Source organism: Elephas maximus, chromosome 13, assembly GCF_024166365.1.
Source record: "Elephas maximus indicus isolate mEleMax1 chromosome 13, mEleMax1 primary haplotype, whole genome shotgun sequence".
Lineage (NCBI taxonomy): Eukaryota > Metazoa > Chordata > Mammalia > Proboscidea > Elephantidae > Elephas > Elephas maximus.
Genome location: NC_064831.1, coordinates 55,250,686 through 55,272,799, shown reverse-complemented (window position 1 = coordinate 55,272,799; position 22,114 = coordinate 55,250,686). Strand labels below are relative to the sequence as shown.

Below are 22,114 nucleotides of genomic sequence, written 5' to 3'. Positions count from 1 at the left end.
CCGTATTCTCCATCAGTCGGCTCTGTATATTGTTTTGTTTGCAACCTATTCAGTCCTAAATCATTTAATTCTCAATTTGCCACAGATAGATTTAGCCATTGGCACAACTCCAATATGATTGATAAACATGAAAACAGTTCAGTTCACAGAGGTTGTATGTTGTCATATTTAAACCAAAGACATGGTTTTGGCTTAACTCATGAGCTGAAAACACTAATGAAGAACGTCTGCATTGAAAAGCCGTTTTGCAATGCCTTGTTGCTGTCATCGTAACAATCACTGAACATGGACTGTCTTTTTGAGGAAGAAAGGAAGTGTTTGGGTCTCCACAAAATGGAAATTTTTTGGTTTATTTGAACTTGTTGCTCAGTTTGATCCATTTTTAGCAGGTCACATCTCCAAATATGGTAACACAGGAAAGGGCAACCCATTGTATATGTCTAAAACAACATGTGAAGGATTAATAAACTTGATAAGTGATAAAGTTCGATCAACTATTTTCAGCGAAAAGTATTTCAGCTTGTCCGTAGATTACACTCCTGATCTTCCTCATACAGCTCAACCAAGTATTGTTTTAAGATCTGTATCTCCAACAGATAGAAAACCATTCGAGCGATTTATCACATTTATTAGCTTAAAAGGTCATACCAGTAAAGAAATTGGAAATCAAGTACTTCACTATTTATGTGAAGTTTGCTAAATTGATTTTTCTAAGTGCAGAGGCCAGTCTTATGACAATGCTGCCAGTATGTCAGGGTGTTACAAAGGAATGCCACAGAAAATTCTAGAATGTAATGAATATGCCATTTTCATACCATGTGCTGAACGTTCACTTAATCTTGTAGGACGTAGAGAAGTAGACTGTTGTCCAGAAGCAGTTGATTTTTTTTCCTACTGTTCAGTTACTTTCCACATTTTTTGCCATCTCTGCTCACCAGTGGGCAGTTCTCAAAACATATTTAGGCAATAATTGAGTATTAAAATGTCCTTCTAATACATGTCATACCATGGACTGCCAAAAGAACAAACAAATCTGTCTTGGAAGAAGTACAACTAGAATGCTTCTTAGAAGCAAGAATAGCAAGACTGCATCTTACATACTTCGTACATCCTGTCGGAAGGGATCGCTCCTTGGAGAAAGACATCATGCTTGGTAAAGTACAGGGTCGGCGGAAAGGAGGAAGACCCTCAACAGGGTGGACTGACACAGTGGCTGCCACAATGGGCTCAAGCATAACAACGATTGTAAGGATGGTGCAGGACCGGGCAGTGTTTCCTTCTGTTGTACATAGGGTCGCTGTGAGTCGGAAGCAACTCGACAGCACCTAACTACAATACATGTTGGGCAACGCATGCTGTAGCAACAGTGCAATCCTGGAATCGTACACTTAGATTCTAGATGCCTTAGAAATTATTGCTGAAGACCAGACACAAAAAGGAGATGCCAAAAGAGAAGCTGAAAACATCACCAACAAAATGCAAATACTACAGTATTTATTTATGTTGGTTTGTAGAATAATATATTGCAGCATTTTCATTGGACAAGTCAACCTGTCCAGGATTCAGAAGTAAATTTAAAAACATGCACAGATCTCCGCCAATCATTAACAGGGTATTTACATAATTTAAGAGAAGATTTTGAAAATACAACGAAACAAATACTGGCAAATACTGATTATCAAGCAGTTCACCATCACAGAAGCATTAGAAAGAAACAAGTAAATGACGGAAGTGCTCCAGAAGTATTGAGTGCCAGAGATCAATTTCGCCTAACTTCGTACTACACCATCACTGGCACACTTGGATCTTGCATGAAAAGAAGGGCGAAAGCGTATGAAGTTCTTTCAAATAGATTTTCCTTCTTAAACGATGTGGCTAGGCCTGACGAAGAATACATAAAGACATCCAAGAAATTAGTGCAGGTTTATCCCATGACTTAAATACACAGAAAGTGGAACAATTTCATTCTTACATAAAAACAAAGCTTACAGATTCAGGAAAGACATTTTACTCGTGTCGACATGTATGATTCCATAATGGGAGATAAAATACAATGTGTATTTCCCAATGTCGAAATCACTTTACACATGTTCCTAACTTTAACAAGCACAGACTGCACAACAGAATGCTCATTTTCATCCCTAGAGAGACTCAGAACCATCAACGCACAACAATGATTAAAGAAAGACTCGATTCATTATCCTTATCATGTATGGAAGTAGGTATTGTTCAGCAGCTTAATTGTGATGAAATCATTGAAGAATTTGTAAGAGCAAAGAACAGAAAGAAATGTTAATTATATTAGAGATTAACGATCTAAAAATAAAATAATTTGTCATTTGTTTTCTGATCATTAAATTTTATATTATGGCATCTTCATTTGCTCATTTATAATGATAGCATTTATTACAAAACAAGCATCAAAACTGAAGTATGATCCATTTAAAGCAAAACTGATGAAAGTTGATTTTTCGTCCTGAGAGATCAACAGAATTTTACATTGACTGTCGAAACAACCAAGTTCACAGACTCATTTTCTCTGTTGCAGAATATGTGCATTATTCTTTGTGTAGAAAATGTGGTATATAGTAAAAATCTTAGTACCCCACATCCACTAAAATTTTATAATCCAGTTCATCTCATATCGCTAAAATGGCAGGAGCCACTTCAGCATTCAATCGCTAATATTTTAATTGCATTTAAAAAGAAGTTGCATCATGGGTAGCTGAGACACGCATACACACACATATACATGTATATATATAACTCACCTATCCCGTTTGAATGTGTGAGGGAGCAGAGGAGGAGGCACCACAGATTATCTGCTTAGGGCCTCACTGCCTTCATCTGGCCCCGCCCCCCAGGCTCACGTATAGTCATATGGGCACACCCACTGACCGGTGTTTGAGAGGCCCTGAGTTTTTTGGGTTTGCTGAAGCATACACAGCCTGGCTATCCTAATATCCCCACTCTACCCCATCCCACCCCCCCATCCTCAGGTCCATTCAGGTGTGTCTTCACCACCTGAATGAAGTCAGCACTCAGCCTAGAGTTAAGAGTTCACTGGGCATGCAGTTCATGCTTGGGTCTCAACAAAACTATGGCCCTTCCCCATGGTTCAAAATTTGAATGATATCAGAAAATGTGAATGATAAATCTGAAAATGCCAAAGACCTGACTCTTCCTGTGTCTCCTACAGCACGCTCTATCTCAAAGGGCCTCTGTAAGAACCAGCTGATAGGGCAGATAACTTACTAATTACAGTGGGACCTGCCTGATCCTGTGTGGTGGAGACAGCACAAGGAGCCACCTCCCAAAGTGTTGGCAGACATGTCTCCAGGCATGGGATAGAGAAGTCTTTTGGGTCTTACATACAGGAAGACACTGAGAAGAGTTGGATCGAGAGGGGGGAAGAGATGAGAGAATTAAGAGATTTGCCACCTGGTCTCATTTGGCCTCTTACCCAGATTACCTACTTACCTCTCATGAGGAACAATATACTCTCATATGGGGTGGAGATAACCCCAGTGACCCCTAGCAGCAGGGCTTTGCATCATCCTGGCAGGCATGACAGATTGAGTTAAGCCAAAGACATTGTCTGGTGCAGGCTCTCTGGTAAACCCTAGCCGTTTGCAAAATGCCAGACTGTGGTCAGGAGCCTAAATTTTAGTATATACCATAGGCAGTCATGAGCTTGAACTCTGCGTGAATGAGTTTTTAATTCTCAGATTTTGGCTTTAGTAGATGCCTTTGACAAATACTAATTGCTTTCTCACCAACAGTGCATGTGATATTCCCCATCCTCATCAACACTTTGATACTGTCAGACTTTTTTATTCTGGTCATTTGTGTGTGTGTGTGGGTGTGTGTGCGCAGTCATACCTCATTGTTTTATTTTGCATTTCCCTGATGACTAATGAGGTCAAACAATTTATCATATATTGACCATTTGGATATCCTCTTTTGTGAAGTGCCTGTTCACATCTCTTGCTTATATTTCTGTTTGATCCTTTTTCTTACTGATTTGTAGAAGTTTTTTTATATATTGGATATGAGTCCTTTTTCAGACATATGTGTTTTAAACATCTCCCATTCTCTGATTTGTTTTTTACTCTCTTAATGATGTCTTTGATGAATGGAAGTTCTTAATTTTAATGTAATCTGATTTATCAGTCTTCTCCTTTAGGTTAGTCCTTTTTATAACCTGCTTAAGAAATGTTTGGCTGTCCTAAGGTCAATCAAGTATTTCTTCAAGCTTTATTATTTCACTTTTCACATTCAGATCTACAGTCTACCTGGAAATGATTTTTGTGTATGATGTAAAGTAGAAGTCAAGATTTTGTCCCTCCCGCTCAAGGTGGATATTCAGTTAACTCAGAACCATTTATTGAAAGCACCATCCTTTTCCTATCACATTGCAATTTTGTCGTAAATTAAAGATCTATGTATGTGTGGTCTGTTTCTGGGCATTCTTTCTGTTCTATTGGTCTCTTTGTGAGCCCCCATGCAATACCACTGTGATAGTTAATGTTATGTGTCAACTTGGCTAGGTCATGGTTCTCAGTATTACGTAATTATCCTCCATTTGTGATCTAATGTAAAGGGAGTTTACTTGGGAGTGTGGCCTGCATCCAATATATATGGATGCTCTGGCAAAGCTCTCTCTTGATACTGTATCTGACTCATCATCATCTGACCTCCGGTTCTTGGGATGTGAGCCAGCAGCTTGCCACCTGACCTGCAGATTTTGGTTTCATCAGTGCCTGCAACCATGTGAGTCAGGAGAATCCTCCAGCCTGATGCCTGACCTGTAAATTTGGGACTTGCCAGCCTCTACAACTGCATGAGCCATTTCCTTGAAATATATATGTGTATATATATATATATATATATATGCTTTAGTGGTTTTGCTCCTCTAGAGAACCCAGCCTAAGGTAACCACACTGTCTTAATTCCTGTAACTTTAAAGTAAGCCTTGATCTCTGATAGTATAAACTTTCTGACTATGTTGCTTCTTCAAGATTGTCTTGGCTTTTCTAGGCCCTTAATATTTTAATTAAATTTTAGAATTAGCTTGCCAATTTATACAAAAAAAAAAAGTGCTGGAATTTTGATCCCTGGGATCTATAAATCAATTTGAGAATAATTGATCTTTACAATGTTGAGTCTTACAATCCATGAACATAGTATGTTCCTCCATTTAATCTAATGTTTTATTGTTTTTTTGTGTGTAGAGGTCTTATACAACTTGTACTACATTTTTTCATAGGTAGTTGATAATGTAAATGATACCCTTTTTTAAAATTTCAACCTCTAATAAAATTTTTAAATGCTACCTTTTATATAGTTTGTATATAAAGATATAATTGATTTTTTTTATATTGACCTTGTATCTAATGACCTTTCTAAATCAACTAATTCTAATAGCTTTATCCATAGATTTTTGGATTTTCTACATGTAATTATGTCATATACAATATAATGGTAATTTTTATTTCTTCTTTTCCAATCTTTATTTTATTTTTGTAAAAGGCCATTTGAAGCCTGATCCAGGCCCTCAGGACTGTGCCCTCTCCCTGCCATCAGGTGGCCTGCCCAGCCCTGCTCAGCCACCTCTATACTCTGACAGAATGAATGCCCTGGATGGTGTCCTCTTCAAGGTGTCCAAGGGCTTTGTGATAGACACAGAGCCCATCTCTGGGCCAGAGCTCTGCATCCCGGCCTGCAGGGAGCTTCTGCTGGGTTCCATGGTATGTATGTCTCTCTGTCTGTCTCCTAGCTCGTGGGTCTGTGAGTGAGACTGAGCCCTATGGGGGCCTTGTTCCTTGATTTTAAAGAGGAGCCAGGTCTGCTGTGGTATATTCTAGGGAGTCTAGAAATAACCCAGTAGAGGAAGAGGTGTTTCATGAAGAAGGCTGGTGGTTTGGTGATGGGGATTGTTAATAGGGCTTGTTTTAAGCTTTGGATAATTGGGAGGCTGCCTGTGTGAAGTGACTTAGTGTCTTTGCAAGGATGCGCCAATTCTTCTCGTCCCTCTCAACCTGTCACCATGTCTAAAATTCCATCATTAGAATCACTCCTTTGGGCCAAGACGCTATTTCCAGAATCCTTTGTTAGAATTCAGACTGTTACTTTGGACATGTTAGAAGGGATTACTATTCCACAGATCTATAGCACGTCTGCCCTGGAGGTGCCCTTGGAGAACTCCAGACCGCATGGCCCTCATATTGGGATATGAACCCCCTCTCAATGTGGTGGTATCACCATGACCTCGGGATGAACGTGGATTAACTTCCTGGAGAATCAAGTTTACGTGAAGATGTATTAGAGAGAAAATCCATTGCATTTATATTACAACACAGGTTTATCGTAGGGTAGAATGCAAAACTCACATGAATTTTAAAAAAGAAACATATTTGCTTGTGGAGCTGGCCTTGGGCCCTTGCAGCTGGGTTCCCCAACTCTTGTGTGTTCATTCTCCACTGCCTACAGGGTACTTAGTAGAAAAGTTTGGGATCTGGTTCAACTCTAACTCATTTTACAGATGAGGAAACTAAGGCTCAGAGAAGGGAAATGATTTGCCCAAAGTTAGTGGCAAGAGTAAAACCCAGGTCCCTTGATTCCAGGTCATTTCAGATTAGTTGAGAACAGGACTCAGAATGTGAGAGACACAGGACAGGTAAGGTTTGAAGGAAAAAGCAATTAGAGAGAAGTCAGGAGCAGAGCACACAGTTCAGGCAGGAGAGACCTGGGGAGGGAAGGTAGAGTGGCTTGGCCTGGGGGCACAGGACGAGACTCAAAGCTTGAAAAAGCTTTGTAAAGTCCAGAGCACAGTGTCCACCCCCTTCTGTGGGGCAGGAGCTCTTGCTGTCCCAGGCAGCCTGTGCTGTGACCTGTCACTCAGGGAGTAGGGCCTATGTTGGGAAGAGGAACTTGCTTTATTAAACGTGCAGTCAAAACCCAAAACCACACCTGTGGCCGTCAAGTAGATTCCAATTCATAGCAACTCTATAGGACAGAGTAGAACTGCCCCATAGAGTTTCCAAGGAGTGGCTGGTGGATTTCAACTGCCGACCTTTTGGTTAGCAGACAAGCTCTTAACCACTGCACTACTAGGGCTCCAAGCATGCCATAGAGGCAGATTATCACTGTTTTTCCCTCTCTGCTGAGCTCAAGCCCAGCTGGTAAGAGGCTATTCTGAAAGTTCTCTCTAGAAGTAGAAATGAGTGCTGTCCCTCTCAGCCCCCCAGCAGTTTGACAGGGCCCCTCCAAAGCTGGGGTGACATTGCCTGATTCCTCAGGGAGTGGTGTTCAGATCATAGTCTCTACAGACACATGGGGAGGGGAGGACAGAGGGACAAGCAGGCTACGCAAAGGCCAAGGCCCAGCCACCAACTCGGCACAACCCCTTCCAGAAAGAAGCTTCCTGTGGGAGACTGAACACACTGATGGCAGAGCTATGAGACAGCTGAGATCACCTGACCCTACCCACATGGAGAAACTGAGGCCAGTGGAGATCAAAGGATTCATAGGACCATGCATCAAGCTGGGGCCGGAGCTGGTCAGAGCCGAGTCTCTGTACCTGTATCTCACTGACAGCCCCCATGGTACAGTGGCAGAGAGGCCACACAATACTCCAGATTCCCACCCCTCAGCTGCAAAAAGTCCACCGTAAGAGCGCCACTACTAATGAAGCCAGGTGTCTTCCCCAGCTGGCATCTTTACAAATCTTCCTGCCCCAGTTAGGCCCCCTCCTTCTCCCAGTCTCCTTCTGTGCTGGGAATTTATGTACATATATCGACAAATCGCCCTGTAGAGGTTGTACAGATACATGTCCCAGCCAACAGTGTACAAGAGTGCCTGCTCCTCACAGACGCCCCGACCGAGCGTCATCAGACTTGAAGTCTTCCCTGAGGAACGCGTGGAAATCGCACCTCAGTGTAGACTTAACTTGTTTTCCTCTTATGGTGAGCATCTTTTCATACACTGAGCCATTTTGATGTCCTTTCCTATGGACTGTTCCTGTCTTTTGCCCATTTTTCTGTTGGGCTATTGCTCTTTCTTATCTATTTCTAGGCAGAGGTTAAGAGAGCTGCTAACCAAAAGGTCAGCAGTTCAAACCCACCAGCCACTCCTTGGAAACCCTGTTGGGCAGGTTCTACTCAGCCCCATAGGGTCGCTGTGAGTCTGAATCAACTCACGGCAATGGGCTTGGGTTTATTTTTTTGTTTTGGTTCAACCTTCGTGAAGTTAGCCGTCTGTGATGTGAGAGCTGTTTTGTCCCCACATTGTCATCTGTCCTTTGACGTTGCTTATGGGATGTATTTGCCATGCAGGTTTTGTGTGTGTGTGTGTGTGTGTGTTTAAATTATCTTTTTCTTTTATGGCTTCTGGATTTTGATTCAGTGAGAATCACTCTTTTCCCATGTTGAGGTTGTAGGGATTTCTCAGGCTTTCTTCTAGTGCTTTTATGGTTTCATATCGCACACTGGAATCTCTGATCCTTCTGGAATTCATCCTTGTATACAGTGTGAGACAGATTACAGCTTTGTTTCCTTAGCTACCCAGATGACCAGGAAGCCCTGGTGGCACAGTGGCTAAAGCACTCCGTTGCTTGTCTCTTTTCCTCACTGCTTTATTATTTTCCCTCTGTCCTTCACTAAGGAGCCCTGGTGGCGCAGTGGTTAAAGTGCTCGGCTGTTAACTGAAAGGTCGGTGGTTTGAACCCACCAATTGTTCCACGGGAGAAAAATGATAGTCTGTTTCCATAAAGACTACAGCCTTGGAAACGCTATGGGACAGTTCTACTCTGTTCTATAAGGACGCTGTGAGTCGGAATCTACTTCGAGGCAGTGGGTTTGGATTTGGCCGACCCTTCAGTACCTGTCTATTTTGCACCAATCTTTCTTTAATCATTCATTCTGCACACATGTCCTCATGCCGGCTTCTCTCCGCAGCACGACTTCAGCCTGGAGAGGAAGGCGCTCTTCTGGGTGGAGGCCGCCGTCCGGGGGCCCTGCCGGTGCCAAAGCGGTGGCTCGGGGACAGCATCAGCCCCACCGGCTTGGCTCTTGCTGGTCAGCCCCGAATACAGGCCGGTGCCCGCGCCTGCTGCAGCCCAAGGCCCGGAGGCCGGAGCCCAGGAGCAGTCGGAGGAGGAGGACGAGGAAGAAGCTTCCTCCACTAGCAAGGAGGAGCCGTGCCCCGGCAGCCCCCAGCCCGGCTCCCCGGCGAGCCCCGGACCCGGCCAGCGCCTGTGCTCGCTGGACGTGCTGCGCGGCGTGCGGTCGGAGCTGGCCGGGGCACGGCGGCGGCTCTCCGAGGGAAGGCTGGCCTCTGGCCCCCGCGCGCTCCTTCACTGCTTCCGCAGCCACCGCGCGCATAGCCTCTGCCCGGGCCCCGCGCCGATCCCAGGCCCTGCGCCGACCCCGGGCCCCGCGCCCCTGCCGCCCCGCGCCCCCGCGCCGGCCCCGCGGCCCTCCACGGCCGGCGCCATGCCCCCCCTCAGGAGCCACAAGCCCACGGTCGCGGTAAGAACTTTGCCCGCTCCGCCAGCCGAGGCCCCACTATCTGGGTACCCAGCCAGGGCGGCAGCCTCGGTCCCCTCCTTGCGGTACTACTCCCACCCTAACCTGCGCCCACCCGGCCCTGTACCACACCGTACTCCGTGAGGCCCTTTCCTTGGAATAGTCCCTGCTCAGGGCCCCCCACGCCCTCCGTTTCCTGCTGCGTCCGCTTTGCCTCTTAGGGTGTAGGTCACAGTGATTACGATGATCGAATTACCAATTCCAATTTAGTGGATGAATTGATCATTTAGGGCGGGGGATTGGATCGAAGGCATTGTCTCCAGAGCTCGCAGTAGCAGACTTGGCCTCTAGGGGGTGCTCAATGAATGAATGTTGAATTAATAAGGGTGATTCAAATCTAGGGATTCCCGCTGGGAGAGGTTTGCTGTAGGCTGCGTGAAGTTGGAGGCTCAAGGACTAATGGCCGCACAGTGCCCTCCTGCCAGAAGACCAGAACCAGGAGACAAACAGCTGGCCAAGGGAGGGTGGGATGAGGCCCAGAGCTGCGTGGGGGAAAGATCCGGCATTGAGAAGGGCGAGGGCTGATGTAGGCTGAGGCGGCCTCAGGACTGGGGAGGTGGACCCAGAAGAGCCCTGGGAGCAGAAGTGAATTTACAGTGAAGCCAGTGAAGCTAAAGCCTCACGCGCCTTACTTTGCTCCTTCTAGGGCCTTGTACCTAATTTTGTATTCATAATGTGTGTCCTTTTTCTTTAAGAGGGCTCTCCCGAATTGCCTAAGTACAGATTCCACAAAGCCTATATTCTGTCCCCATGAGCAAGTCAGGATTGACAGCACAAAGTGGCAGTTAGGCGCAGCTTTCTGCCTTCCGTCTCCCCGCAACCCCCAGCAACCCCAGGCAGGCCAGGGATGCAACAGAATAAAACCAAGTTGAAATCAAATTCAAAAGACAGACTTGAAGTCTGACTGTTCCCACTCACTGGCAGTGTGACCTTGGGTAAGTTGCTAAACCTCTCTGAGCCACCCCTTTCTACCTGTAAAGTGTGTGTTGTGGGGGTGAACCCCTCACACAGTTGTTTAGAGCAAACACCACTAAGGAGGATGGCCTTGAGGTATTTCAGCTGGTTTGGTTAGGAGGAGAAGAGGCTCTGTAAACTGGACAGGCCATGCCCACATCAGGGTCTGGATGTCGATACCAGGTTCTTCCTGGGCCGAGATTAAATGTAATTTTATAGCAGCAACCTTGTGAGGAAGGGAACAAATGCCATTCTTGTCCTGTAGATGAAGAAAATGAGACAAGGAGAGGCTAAGGATCTTTTTCAAGGTCACAAGAGTGGACTCAGCTCCTAAGTTTTGCATGTTTCCCCCACCCCTGGAAGCAAAGGGCAGACCCTAGGATGGCAAGGAAATCCCTGACAAGGTGGGGTTGTGTGGGGAATTCACACACACACACCCCCCTCATCCCTAGGAACCAGGGCAACAGCTAGGCTTCCCTTGAGGAGCAGAAGGGGAAGGTCAGTGCATTTAGGCTTGGCAGATGGGGGATGAATTGGGGTGATGCTAACTAAACTAACTGAAACACCTCCAAACCATCCTCCTTAGTCCAGGGTCTGTTTGAGTCTCCTCAGCACCACAACTGAGGGGCAGGTGTACCCAGTCCCCACCCTGTTCCATGCTCTGCCAAGCCCCAGCCCAGCCAAACTCAAGAAGGAATTTCTGGCTGGGAACATCTATGCTATACCAAGATGTCAGGGAAAGAGCTCTTGACTTTGATTCCGAATAGGGTTCAGGTCCCAAATATGTATGGCTTATCAGATCTTTAACGTCTCTGAACCTAGAGCTCAATATCTATGAAATGGGATAATAGCACAGACATCATATTTCTCTTGCAGGGTTGTTGAAAGCAGTAAATTAAATATTAGCACTTACTGTACGCTAGGCACTTTGCTAACCACTTTTTTCACATTGTCTTATTTAAGCCTCACAACAACCTTTGAGGTAGCTACAGCGATTGCCTCCATTTTACATATGAGTAAACTGAGTAAATGGCAGAGCCGGGGTTTGAACCCAGGCATGTGAGAGTCCAAGCCCTCTACAATATTAGTCCCTACACTCTCTCTCTCTCTCTCTCTCTATATATATATAAAAAAAACTAGTGCCAGGTGGTACAAAAAAGGCACCTTTTAAAATGTCCAGCCCAGCAGGGTGTCAACTCCTGTGGTAACTGGTATGTCTAGCCTGTCTCTATTTCAGTCGCTCAGCCCGTATACCTGCCTGCCACCCCCTGGGGTGATGGCCCAGCCTCTCGACTCCCGCCGATCGTACCCTGATTCTGCGGCTGACCTGCTGTCTGCCCTGAGCCAGGAAGAGCAAGACCTCCTTGGGCCTGTGGTTGCTCTGGGGTATCCCCTGCATAGGGCCATCATGGCTCTGCAGAAGACGGGGAGGCAGAGCCTGAGCCAGGTGAGTGGGAAACCCAGAAAGCCGAGTGAGTGGCCATGTGGTTTTTGTCTTTAACTTGAAGTTTTATTTTCTTCTTTTTAGAGGCAGAACCCCAGTATGGCCATAACCTCAGCATGGCCATAATCATTAGGAGTTATGAGCAAATTTGTAGACCCTAATGCTACCTCTTCCATAGGCATTTATCAAGAATCCCCATACCCACCTGGGGAGTCTAAATATTATAACCCTGTTCTCAATATCTGCCCCAAGCACAGGGGCTTGGAGCTTCGGCAGCCAAGAATCTCTCCAGCACTCTCCAGTAAAGCTTCCTGCAATGATAGAGATGTTCTGTATCTATTCTTAAAGAGCTCGTATTCTTATTGGAAGACTGATGGACACTCATGAAGACATTCAAAGGATAGCACCCCAGGCTAGCCTAAGATTTGGGAGCAGGTTTTGATCCCCAGTATAACCAAGAATGTGAAAGCATCTGCAGGAGAATGAGGACCCCCAAAGTGCCAGAAGAGAGGTGCCAGTGACAAGTTACCTGGGAGCAGGACAGTTATGAATGTTTTAGTTATCTATTGCTGTGTAACAGACTACCCCAAAATTTAGTGGCTGAAAATAAGTCATTTATTTGCTCATGATTCTGTAGGTTGGCAGTCTGGGGTGGGTTCAGCTGGATGGTTTTTCTGGTCTTACCTGGGGCCTCTCATGTGACTACAGTCTGGTGATATAACTGAGACTGGATGGTATAAGATGGCCTCACTCACAGTCTGGTGACTGATGATATCTAGCGACTGGACCACATATCTCCAGCACGCTAGCCCTGGCTTCTTCACATGGTGACTTGGTTCCAAGAGTGCAAGTGTGAAATCTTCAAGACATCTTGAGCTTAGGCTAAAGTTATACACAGTCACTTCCACCTCATTCTGTTGGTCAGGACCAGCCCAGATTTAAGGGGTGGGAAAATAGACACTAGCTCTTGATGAGAAGGAGCCCTGGTGGTACAGTGGTTAAGCGCTTGGCTGCTAAGTGAAAGGTTGACAGTTCAAACCCACCAGCCGCTCCATGGGAGAAAGATGTGGCAGTCTGCTTTCATAAAGATTTACAGCCTTGGAAACCCTAGGGGGCAGTTCTACTCTGTCCCATGGGGTCACTGTGAGTCAGAATCAACTCAGCAGCAATGGCCTTCTTGATGAGAGGAGCTGCAAAGGATTTATGGCTGTTCTTAATCTACCACAGGGAGGTTCCAGTAATCGAGACAGGCTTTATGGAGGTGCCAAGCCTTTACCTGGGCTTCAAGGATGGATGACTCCTGAATTGGTGGGAAGGAGAAGGGATGATATTCCAGGCAGGAGGGACAGTGCAAACAAAGGAATGGAGGCAGGAAGGAAGCATTTGGGAGACACTGATTTGGATCAGTCTTGTTGAAGTAGAGTGTGCATGATGCAGGCTGATGGGAGATAAGGTAGGGAAGGGGAGTTGGGGGCAGATTGAAGGTACTTTGAGTGCTGGGCTGAAGTAAAAGGGAGGCGTGGAAGAATGGTGAACAGGCACAGGGCAGGAGGTAATACCGAATGCCACTTCTGAACCCCCATTCCTCTACCTCAATGCAGCATCCCCCTTTGCATTGTTGGGCACACACCAGGGGCAGGCAGTTCATCCATATCCACAGCCATCTCTCTCTCCCTTTGTACCCATGGTCGCAAAGCTGAGCACTAGTACTGAAAGGTCCTGGGGCAGTTGGCACTTATTCCTTTCTCCTGTCCTACCACCACCAGAGGGCTGGGGATCCCCTCTCCATAATCACTGATGACTGCTGAATGTTGGGTCTCTGAGGCCTGGAGAAGCCTGCTCCTGGGGGAAGGAAGGACAAAAGGAGAATGAAGTGACACTCAAACTGAAGCCAGAAGCAGAATGTGCTACCCCCACACTGGGGAGGCGGGGAATTCACCTGGTTTCCTTCCTCACCCACTCCTGCTTCATTTGAGTTCACCAGTCCATGCCCTTCCCTGGAGGAAACCTTTCAACAGAGTAACCCCCATGTAGCCAAAATGGGGGTGGGGCGGGGGCGTGGCGAGCAGTGCTAACACTTATTGAACACCTTCTTTGTGCTAGGCCCTCAATCTGAAGGCATTCAATTAGGTCTTCTCAATTCTGCAAGGCAGCTATTATTACCTCCACTTTGCTGATGAGGATACTGAGGCCAGAGAGGTTCATATAGCCAGTCAGCGGCAGCACTGGGATTGAAGCCAGTCTGTTCTGACTCCTTATCTTTGTTGCACAGTGCTATGCTCTTGTTTTCTGTGCGAGAGCCCCACAGGACAGCACCCCAGGCTGATTTGAGACTTAGGAGTAGATTTAAAACTTCTCCTACCTTCAGCTGTGAGGACCTTGGCCAAGAAGCTAGGCAGGAGGGCTGTGAGGGAACAGACCCACGGCACAGGCTCTGACGTGCCTCCCCAGTCCCTCCAGTCCCAGTGATGAGGATAAGATCTCAGGCCCTCCCTGGGTGGTGGGACGGGTCTTATGATTAGTCAAAGCAGGGGTCTCCCTGTGGGTGGGCTGGAAGGATCCATATGTCAGGAACATTGTGTCTCCAGGGATTGACCACCTGCCTGGCCCAGAGATCCCTGGGTGGCCTTCTTCCCTAGTGGACAGTCAGGGGCCAGGTGCTGAGGGGTGGATGACTTCATCCTCCCTCCCCAGCCAAGCTAGTATTTCCCTCTGTTCTATGCAGCTCCATCACTAACTGAGCAATTCCTCTGGGTTCAGATTCCTTCTCCCCATGAAAGACAGACACCCAACTAAAACTCACTGCCGTTGAGTCAATTCCGACTCACAGCAACATTACAGGGCAGAGTAGAACTGCCCCTTAGGGTTTCCAAGGCTATAAACCCTTACAGAAGCAGGCTGTCACATCTTCTTCTTATGGAGCAGCTGGTGGGTTCGAATCGCCATCCTTTCAGTTAGCAGCCAGATGCTAACCCACTGTGCCACCAGGGCTCCTGAAAGACAGACACACAAGACAGTAAATCCTTTTTGACTGGAGAGATAAATGTCAGGTGACCCAGTAGGGAGGGTGTCAGGTGATGGAGCCCAAGCACTTAGAAGAGTCAGGGAGAAAGAAAGAGATATAAAAGACAAACACTGTCCATCCCTCTTTCCTTCCTTCCACAGTGATCAGAGCACCCACTGAATGTCTGACAGGACAAATGTGGGACAGGTCAGGCCAGGCTCAGACTTGCTATGGGACTCTAGGCACACCAGGCCCCCCCTTTGAGCCGCAGTTTCCCCATTCACAAAATGGAAGGGACATGTTTCTTTGGAGTCAATGACTTCTGGGAGCCCCTCTAGCCCTGACATCTCATGGTTTGAAGATGACACTGTCACCTTCCCAGGGGCCTGACTGGTGCCTGCTCCAGTCCTGTAGGCCTCAAGGCTGAACAAGCAGCTGAATCTTTACAAATATAGATTCCCAAGCCCCACCCTGGAAGGTCCCAGTCTGTGGAGCTCAAACCAGAAAAAAAAAACCATTGCCATCAAGTCGATTCTGACTCATAGTAACCCTGCAGGACTCAGTAGAACTGCCTCTTAGGGTTTCCAAGGCTGTAATCTTTATGAATGCAGGCTGCCACATCTTTCTCCTGTGAAGTGGCTGGTGCGTTCGAACCACCAACCTTCTGGTTGGCAACCGAGCGCTTAACCACTGTGCCACCAGGGCTTCTTTGGGTGGAGCTCAGGGACCTACAATTTTTGAAGATCTGGAGATGGTTCTGATATGCAGTCTGGCCTGGGGCCTACTGGATTGAGTCAGCGGTCCCTTGAACAAGTGATTCAAAACCTGGCTGCATGTTAGAATCACCTGGAGAACTATTAAAAACCCCAATGCCCAGGCTACACCCCAAACCAAAAATAGCAGAATCTCTGGAAATGGGGCCAGGCATCTGCCATTTTTAAAGCAGTGAGCACCAAGATTGAGAACCCATCATTGTAGATGAACCAAGAGGTGAGGGGGCATCCACCATTTGGCCTTGCCCTCTCTCCTGTTTTCACCTTTGAAAACCCTGTGTGCTCTCAAGCCAGCTCAGAGCTCTTCTTTTAGTGGCCAGCTCTCCGATGGACAAGGCATTGGCAAGGCTTGCCTTGGCTAAACCTCAGTTTCCTCAACTGTGAAAGCAGGTCTTGGGTGGGTGGTTTTCAAACTACTCAGAGGGCAGAGTGGGCGGCTGAGGAGTCCCTTTGGGGCAGGACATCTCCCAGAACAGCTCTGACCTTACCCTGTTATTATTGAAGCCATCTTGTGCTCCAGACCAATGGTTCAGAAGCAAAAACAATTTGAAAACCATTATCCCAGAAGAGCTGTACTTTTTGCTGAGCTCTGAAGGTCTGCAGGAACCCAACCTGCTCTTTTTCAACATATACCCATCGTTCTTAGGGCCTGGAGCCCTCATCTGGTACCACCTCCTTATAAACCCTGCTTTGATTTGCCTGGCAAGGATGTTTTCCTGTATCTGGTTTATCTCCCCTGCTAAACTGGGAGTTCCTTGAAGGTTGTTATTAATTCATTTTACAAACTCGGCATACATTTATTGAGCTCCTCTGCCTGCCCTGCTGGGTGCTGGAGACAGAATGGTGAACAGGACTGACACACCCCTTCCCTCGTGGAGCAGAAAGTGAGTGAATTGGAAGATGACGAAGATAAGTAAAGCAACTGCACAGTCACACATGCTGCCATGGCGGAGCACAGGGCCCTATGGGAGCACCAAGGCCAGCCGGGAGCACAAAGGCCAGCCAGCACCCACTCAGACTCAGGGTCGGGGAGGCTTCCAGGGAACGGAAGGAGGCTGGCCTTGGCTGAGGGAGCCGGATATGCAAAGGCCTAGAGGGGGTGAAGAGGAACTGAGGGTGGGGACAGGGGGCCTGAGCAGGCCTTTGAACCCTAGTAAGGAGACAGAAAGCTGCCTGGCCAACAGACTGGAAGAGATCTGTGTTTGCGCAGATTCCACAAAAAGACGATCCAGCAGAATGCGAAAATTATAGAACAATATCATTAATATCACACACGAGTAAAATTTTGCGGTTGCAGCAGTACATCAACAAGGAACTGCCAGAAATTCAAGCGGGATTCAGAAAAGGATGTGGAACCACAGGTGTCACTGCTCATGTCAGATGGATCCTGGCTGAAAGCAGAGAATACCAGAAGGATGTTTACCTGTGTTTTATTGACTATGCAAAGGCATTTGGCTGTGTGGATCATAACAAATTATGGATAACATTGCAAAGAATGGGAATTCCAGAACACTTAATTGTGCTCATGAGGAACTTGTATACAGACCAAGAGGCAGTTCGAACAGAATAAGGGGATACTGCGTAAAGTCAGGAAAGGTATGCATCAGGGTTGTATCCTTTCACCATACCTACTCAATCTGTATGTTGAGCAAATAATCCAAGAACTTGGACTATATGAAGCAGAACACAGCATCAGGTTTCTAGGAAGGGTCATTAACAACCTGCAATATGCAGATAATACAACCTTGCTTGCTGAAAGTGAAGAGGACTTGAAGCACTTATTGACGAAGATCAAAAACTACAGCCTTCAGTTTGGATTGCACCTCAAAATAAAGAAAACAAAAATCCTCATAAATGGAAAAATAAACAACATTATGATGAACAGAGAAAATACGGAAGTTGTTAAGTATTTTACTTGGATCCACAGTCTACGCCCATGAAAGCAGCAGTCAGGAAACCAAACAACATATTACATTGGGTAAATCTGCTGCAAAAGACCTCTTTAAAGTGTTAGAAAGCAAAAATGTCACTTTGAGGACTAAGTTTTGCTCGACCCAAGCCATGGTATTTTCAGTTACCTCCTATGCACGTGAAAGACCAAAGAAGAATTGATTCATTTGAATTATGGCGTTGGCACAGAAAATTGAATATACCATGAACTGCTGGAAGAACGAACAAATTGTCTTGGAAGGAGAACAGCCAGAATGCTCCTTAGAAACAAGGATGGTGAGACTTTGTCTCACATACTTTGGACATGTTATCGGGAGGAGCCAGTCCCTGGAGAAGGACATCATGCTTGGTAAAGTAGAGGGTCAGCTAAACAGAGGAAGACCCTCAATCTGATGGATTGACACAGTGGTTGTAACAATGGGCTCAAGCATAACAATGATTGTGAGGATGGCGCAGGACCGGGAAGTGTTTTGTTCTGTTGTGCATAGGGACACTATGAGTCGGAGCCGATTTGATGGCACCTAACAACAATCAACAACAATCAGGAGGCAGGACTTTATCCTGGGGGTCAAAGGAGTCCCTGGTGACTTAAGCAGGGAGTGACTTGAATAGGTTTTCAACCCCCAGAGTGTCCTCCACTGTCTCCCTCCCCTTCCAGCATTTTCCAGCACTGGTGCGGACCTGTTGCATGGTAGGGGCTTGTGAAGTCCTGGAATGCAGATATGGCTGGGTTGGATGGGCACCTTCCCACATGTGGGTGCTCACCAGGAGGGTGGCCAGGGCTTGGTGGATGATTCATGTATATGGGATGGCCTGGGTGTGGGTGGGGCTATGTTTGAGGCCTGACCCTTCCCTGGTGAGGTTCTGGGAACACTCTAACCCACCCTAACAGTCTTTTTCTGAGATTCCAGCCCCCAGCTTAGGACAGTTGGTCAAGACCCACTGCCATCCACCTGTCCCCGACCTAGAGGAGGCCTCTGTCCCTCTTCTCTTGGCTCACGGGGCACTAGGGCCATGTTGTGTGTGATGGGCTACCCATTCCAACTGGCCCTCAGCTCCACCCTGGTCTCCTGTCCCTGCCCCTCCTCTTATGGCCCCTCTCTCTCTGCCCTTTTCCTACTCAGTTTCTCAGCTACCTTAGCGCCTGTGACCGACTGCTGCGGCAGGGCTATGAGGAGGGCCTGGTGGAAGAGGCCATGGAGATGTTCCAGTTCTCTGAAAGCCAGGTGAGCAGGGCCTCCCACCCACGCCCCGGGGAAGGTGGGGGCCAAGCAAAGCTGGCCTGAGCTTGGAGACCTGCTCAGTCCTGGGGAGAAGGCAGTGGCCCAGGGAGATGAACCATGGTGCGGGGGGGAGAAACAGAGCCAGGAGGGGGCCAACAGGAAGCACAGAGAGAGGCAAGGGTTTTGTTTTATTTCACTGGACCGACACAACAAATAGTATCGAGTGCCCCCTCCTTGTCAGATACCTAGATGGGTCCCCTGGGCAGTACACAGAAGCTTGTACTCTCTGATTAGGGTGTTTGCCTCCCACCTGGAAACCCAGAACCCATGCAGCTGTGGACCATAGTCAGTTCTAAGTGCCGATGAAGACAACCTGTCCGCAATCATAGGCAGTTGACCCAGGCTCGGCAGAGTGGCTCTTCACAGAGGCTGAGGGAGGGACAGAGGGAGTGGGGAGTGGACGGAGAGGTGGGGCAGTGAGGGGGCACAGAGGGCGGGAGAGATGCTGAAGAAGAGCGATGAGGTGGGGAGTTAGAGGGGCTGGAGGCCGGAAGGAGGGCAGAGGCTGCATGGTGTGAAATCTTGGCAGTGTTTGGAGAATGGGCAGAGACCCCAGGCCGTTCAGCCTTTGGACACTAATGTGCAGCCTGGCCCTTCTTGCCCCCAGCACCAAGTACAGAAGGGCGTGAGGTGGGGGGTGGGAGTAAAGCCAGGATGGAGCTAGGAAATGGAGGCCCAAGACGGGCCAGATTGGGGCTTTCCTTCCTTAGCAGAGAATGGAGAGTTGGGGCCCACGGTCACCCCAGGAGTACAGGAAAGCTGCAGGTGCTCACCCAGGAGGAGGCACCCCAGCTCCCAGGGACTGACACCCTCCCTCCTCTGTCTCCTCAGGCAGGGGAGTTCCTTCAGCTCTGGGCACAGTTCAGCGACATGGGCTTCCAGCAGGACCGCATCAAGGAGGTGCTGCTGGTCCACGGCAACCGCCGCGAGCAAGCCCTGGAGGAGCTGGTGGCCTGCGCCCAGTGATCGCCAGAGAGCTCCACAGTGCCGTGGGGGCCAGTCCTGTGCCAGGCCTGGCCATCTGTCCTAACTGTACTGCTAAAAACAAATAATAATTCTACAGTAATAATGCAGGAAACCCTGATGGCGTAGTGGTTAAGAGCTACAGCTGCTGACCAAAAGGCTGGCAGTTCAAATCCACCAGACACTCCGTGGAAACCTTATGGGGCAGTTCTATTCTGTCCTATAGGGTCACTATGAGTCAGAATCGACTGGAAGGCAACAGGTTTGGTTTTGCTTTTTTTTTTTTTAAGTAATGTATGCTCACTGTAAAATGCAAACAATGCCAAGGGTGAATCAGCTGGAAGAGTTGAGCTAGGGTGAGTGAGCTAGCGTGGATAAGGAACTGTGGTTTTTCATACAAGCCTTGTCAAGCTACCTGTATTTGACTCTTTAAACTGTGCACATTAGTAACTTGGTTTTAAGAAAACTAGAACAAATAAATATGATGGGTAGTTCTGTTAGATTCTGCAGGCTCCTGGTCTTGGTGTTGAACGAGCATCTGAATGGGGGTCAGAAGACCTGATTTCTGATTTTGGTTCTGCCGGTGGCGGTTTCCAGGCCTCTTTGGGCCTCATTTTCCCCCGGAAAATTGGGGAGCTACTGAGCCAGATCAAAACTTTCTGGACCTGGTGGCTATCCTTGAGAAGCCCCTGGAGAATTTGTTAAAGAATCCCAGGCCCAGCCCTGGATATTCTGATTCAGAAAGCCTGGCGTGGAGGCCCTCAGGAATCTGTTTTGTTTTGTTTTATAAGAAGCTCTGGGGATTCTTACTCACTGAGTCCACAGCCAGTGTGTGGGACCCTTGGGGCCAGCCAACCTCGGTGCCTTTCTGCTCTAACAATCTTTGGTGCTAAATAAGCATTCCTCGTTTGGGGAGTGGACACGTTGGGACCAGGATTGTCTCCAGTCACCCCAGGCCTATGTTCAGGAGGTCCCCAGGGAATGAGGGACCAGTTGCTGGAGCCGCCCATGGCTGCAGAGGCCAGAGGCCAAGACACTGGTGCCCTGACCCTTCCTGGCTGGCCTTGTGGAAAGACCTGGAGCAGTCACCATAGAACCAAACCCTCTCAGCCCCCTCCACCCAGCAAACAGGGCTGAACCAGGGCTGAAGCCTGTAAAAAACAAGAACTTCCACATTTCTCAGAGCTTCAACCCAGCCAGACACTTTGTTTGAACAAGGAGGATGAACTTCTCTAAGCCTACAGACCAAGTTTGGGACTAAAATCCAGGTCTCCTGAGGCCCATCCAGCCCCTGGGTACTTTCCACTAAGCTCTGACGCCTGCCAACTTAAAATCACATTAAAAATATTCTTTATGCTTAAAACTTGCTTTGAAGAACTTGCGTATTTGAGAAAATAGGCAAGATGGCATAAAGTTGGTCATGTTTCTGTGGCCAAAAATAAAATTACACTTGGGAAAGACAGTACAAATTAAAGTTCAATTTTTATGGTGCAATTTTTTTATTCCAAAGCTATCTATGTTCTGACTGAGGGAATTTCCTTGGTCTGCTACTTTATTAAGTCCCCTTATTAGCTGTGGCCAGTTAGCTAGCCCCTTACCCACCCCCATAGGGCCCCCACACATGTCACTGTCTCACCTTCCCCAAACCTTTCCATCCCTAGAAAACTTGCTTGATTAAAAATGAGACATTAATGGAAGAACTGTTAGTTTAAAAATTTTTAGGAGGCAGAATAGTATGGTGTTAGAGGCATGGACCTCAAACTCAGGTTTGGGCTGAAACTACAACCTTATCTCCAACTAGCCCTGTGACCTTTTGACATCACATAATCTCTGTGTGCCTCAGCTGCTTATCCATAAAATAGAGATGCTCAAACTTCCCACATGGAATGCCTGAATGGGACAGCACACAGGAACTTTGTGTCATGTTATCTAGTGCTATTTCCTTGTTTATACATACTTACATCCTGCCTTGTTCCATAATCACTATGGTCATTCTTCTGATCAGCCTCCTCATCATTGTTATGGTTAACACATCTCCAGCATTTATAATCAAGCTCAGAGAACCTGGTAGAACCTTTCCCCAATGTCTCAGCCTCTCTGGTCAGCATGGTTTAAGAAGGTGGCCAGAGCAGAGGATTCTGGGAGTGCCACCTGGA

At 47.4% G+C, this 22,114-nt stretch overlaps 1 protein-coding gene across 1 annotated transcript; it reads left to right on the top strand.

The window, feature by feature from the left end:
- Positions 1–5,403: 5,403 nt before the first annotated feature.
- UBAP1L (ubiquitin associated protein 1 like) lies at positions 5,404–20,441 on the top strand. Its single transcript, XM_049852601.1, has 5 exons — positions 5,404–5,750; positions 8,958–9,530; positions 11,779–11,988; positions 18,837–18,938; positions 19,827–20,441. The coding sequence occupies exons 1-5, from the start codon at positions 5,631–5,633 to the stop codon at positions 19,959–19,961; spliced, it is 1,140 nt and encodes a 379-aa protein (XP_049708558.1). The 5' UTR covers positions 5,404–5,630; the 3' UTR covers positions 19,962–20,441.
- Positions 20,442–22,114: the final 1,673 nt, after the last annotated feature.

Excerpts from the sequence above, each read along its gene's own strand:
- UBAP1L (XM_049852601.1), top strand. The coding sequence starts at position 5,631 with ATGAATGCCCTGGATGGTGTCCTCTTCAAGGTGTCCAAGGGCTTTGTG. Across the intron at positions 9,531-11,778 it reads GCCACAAGCCCACGGTCGCG|TCGCTCAGCCCGTATACCTG; the intron begins GTAAGAACTTTG and ends TCTCTATTTCAG. Across the intron at positions 18,939-19,826 it reads TCCAGTTCTCTGAAAGCCAG|GCAGGGGAGTTCCTTCAGCT; the intron begins GTGAGCAGGGCC and ends CTGTCTCCTCAG.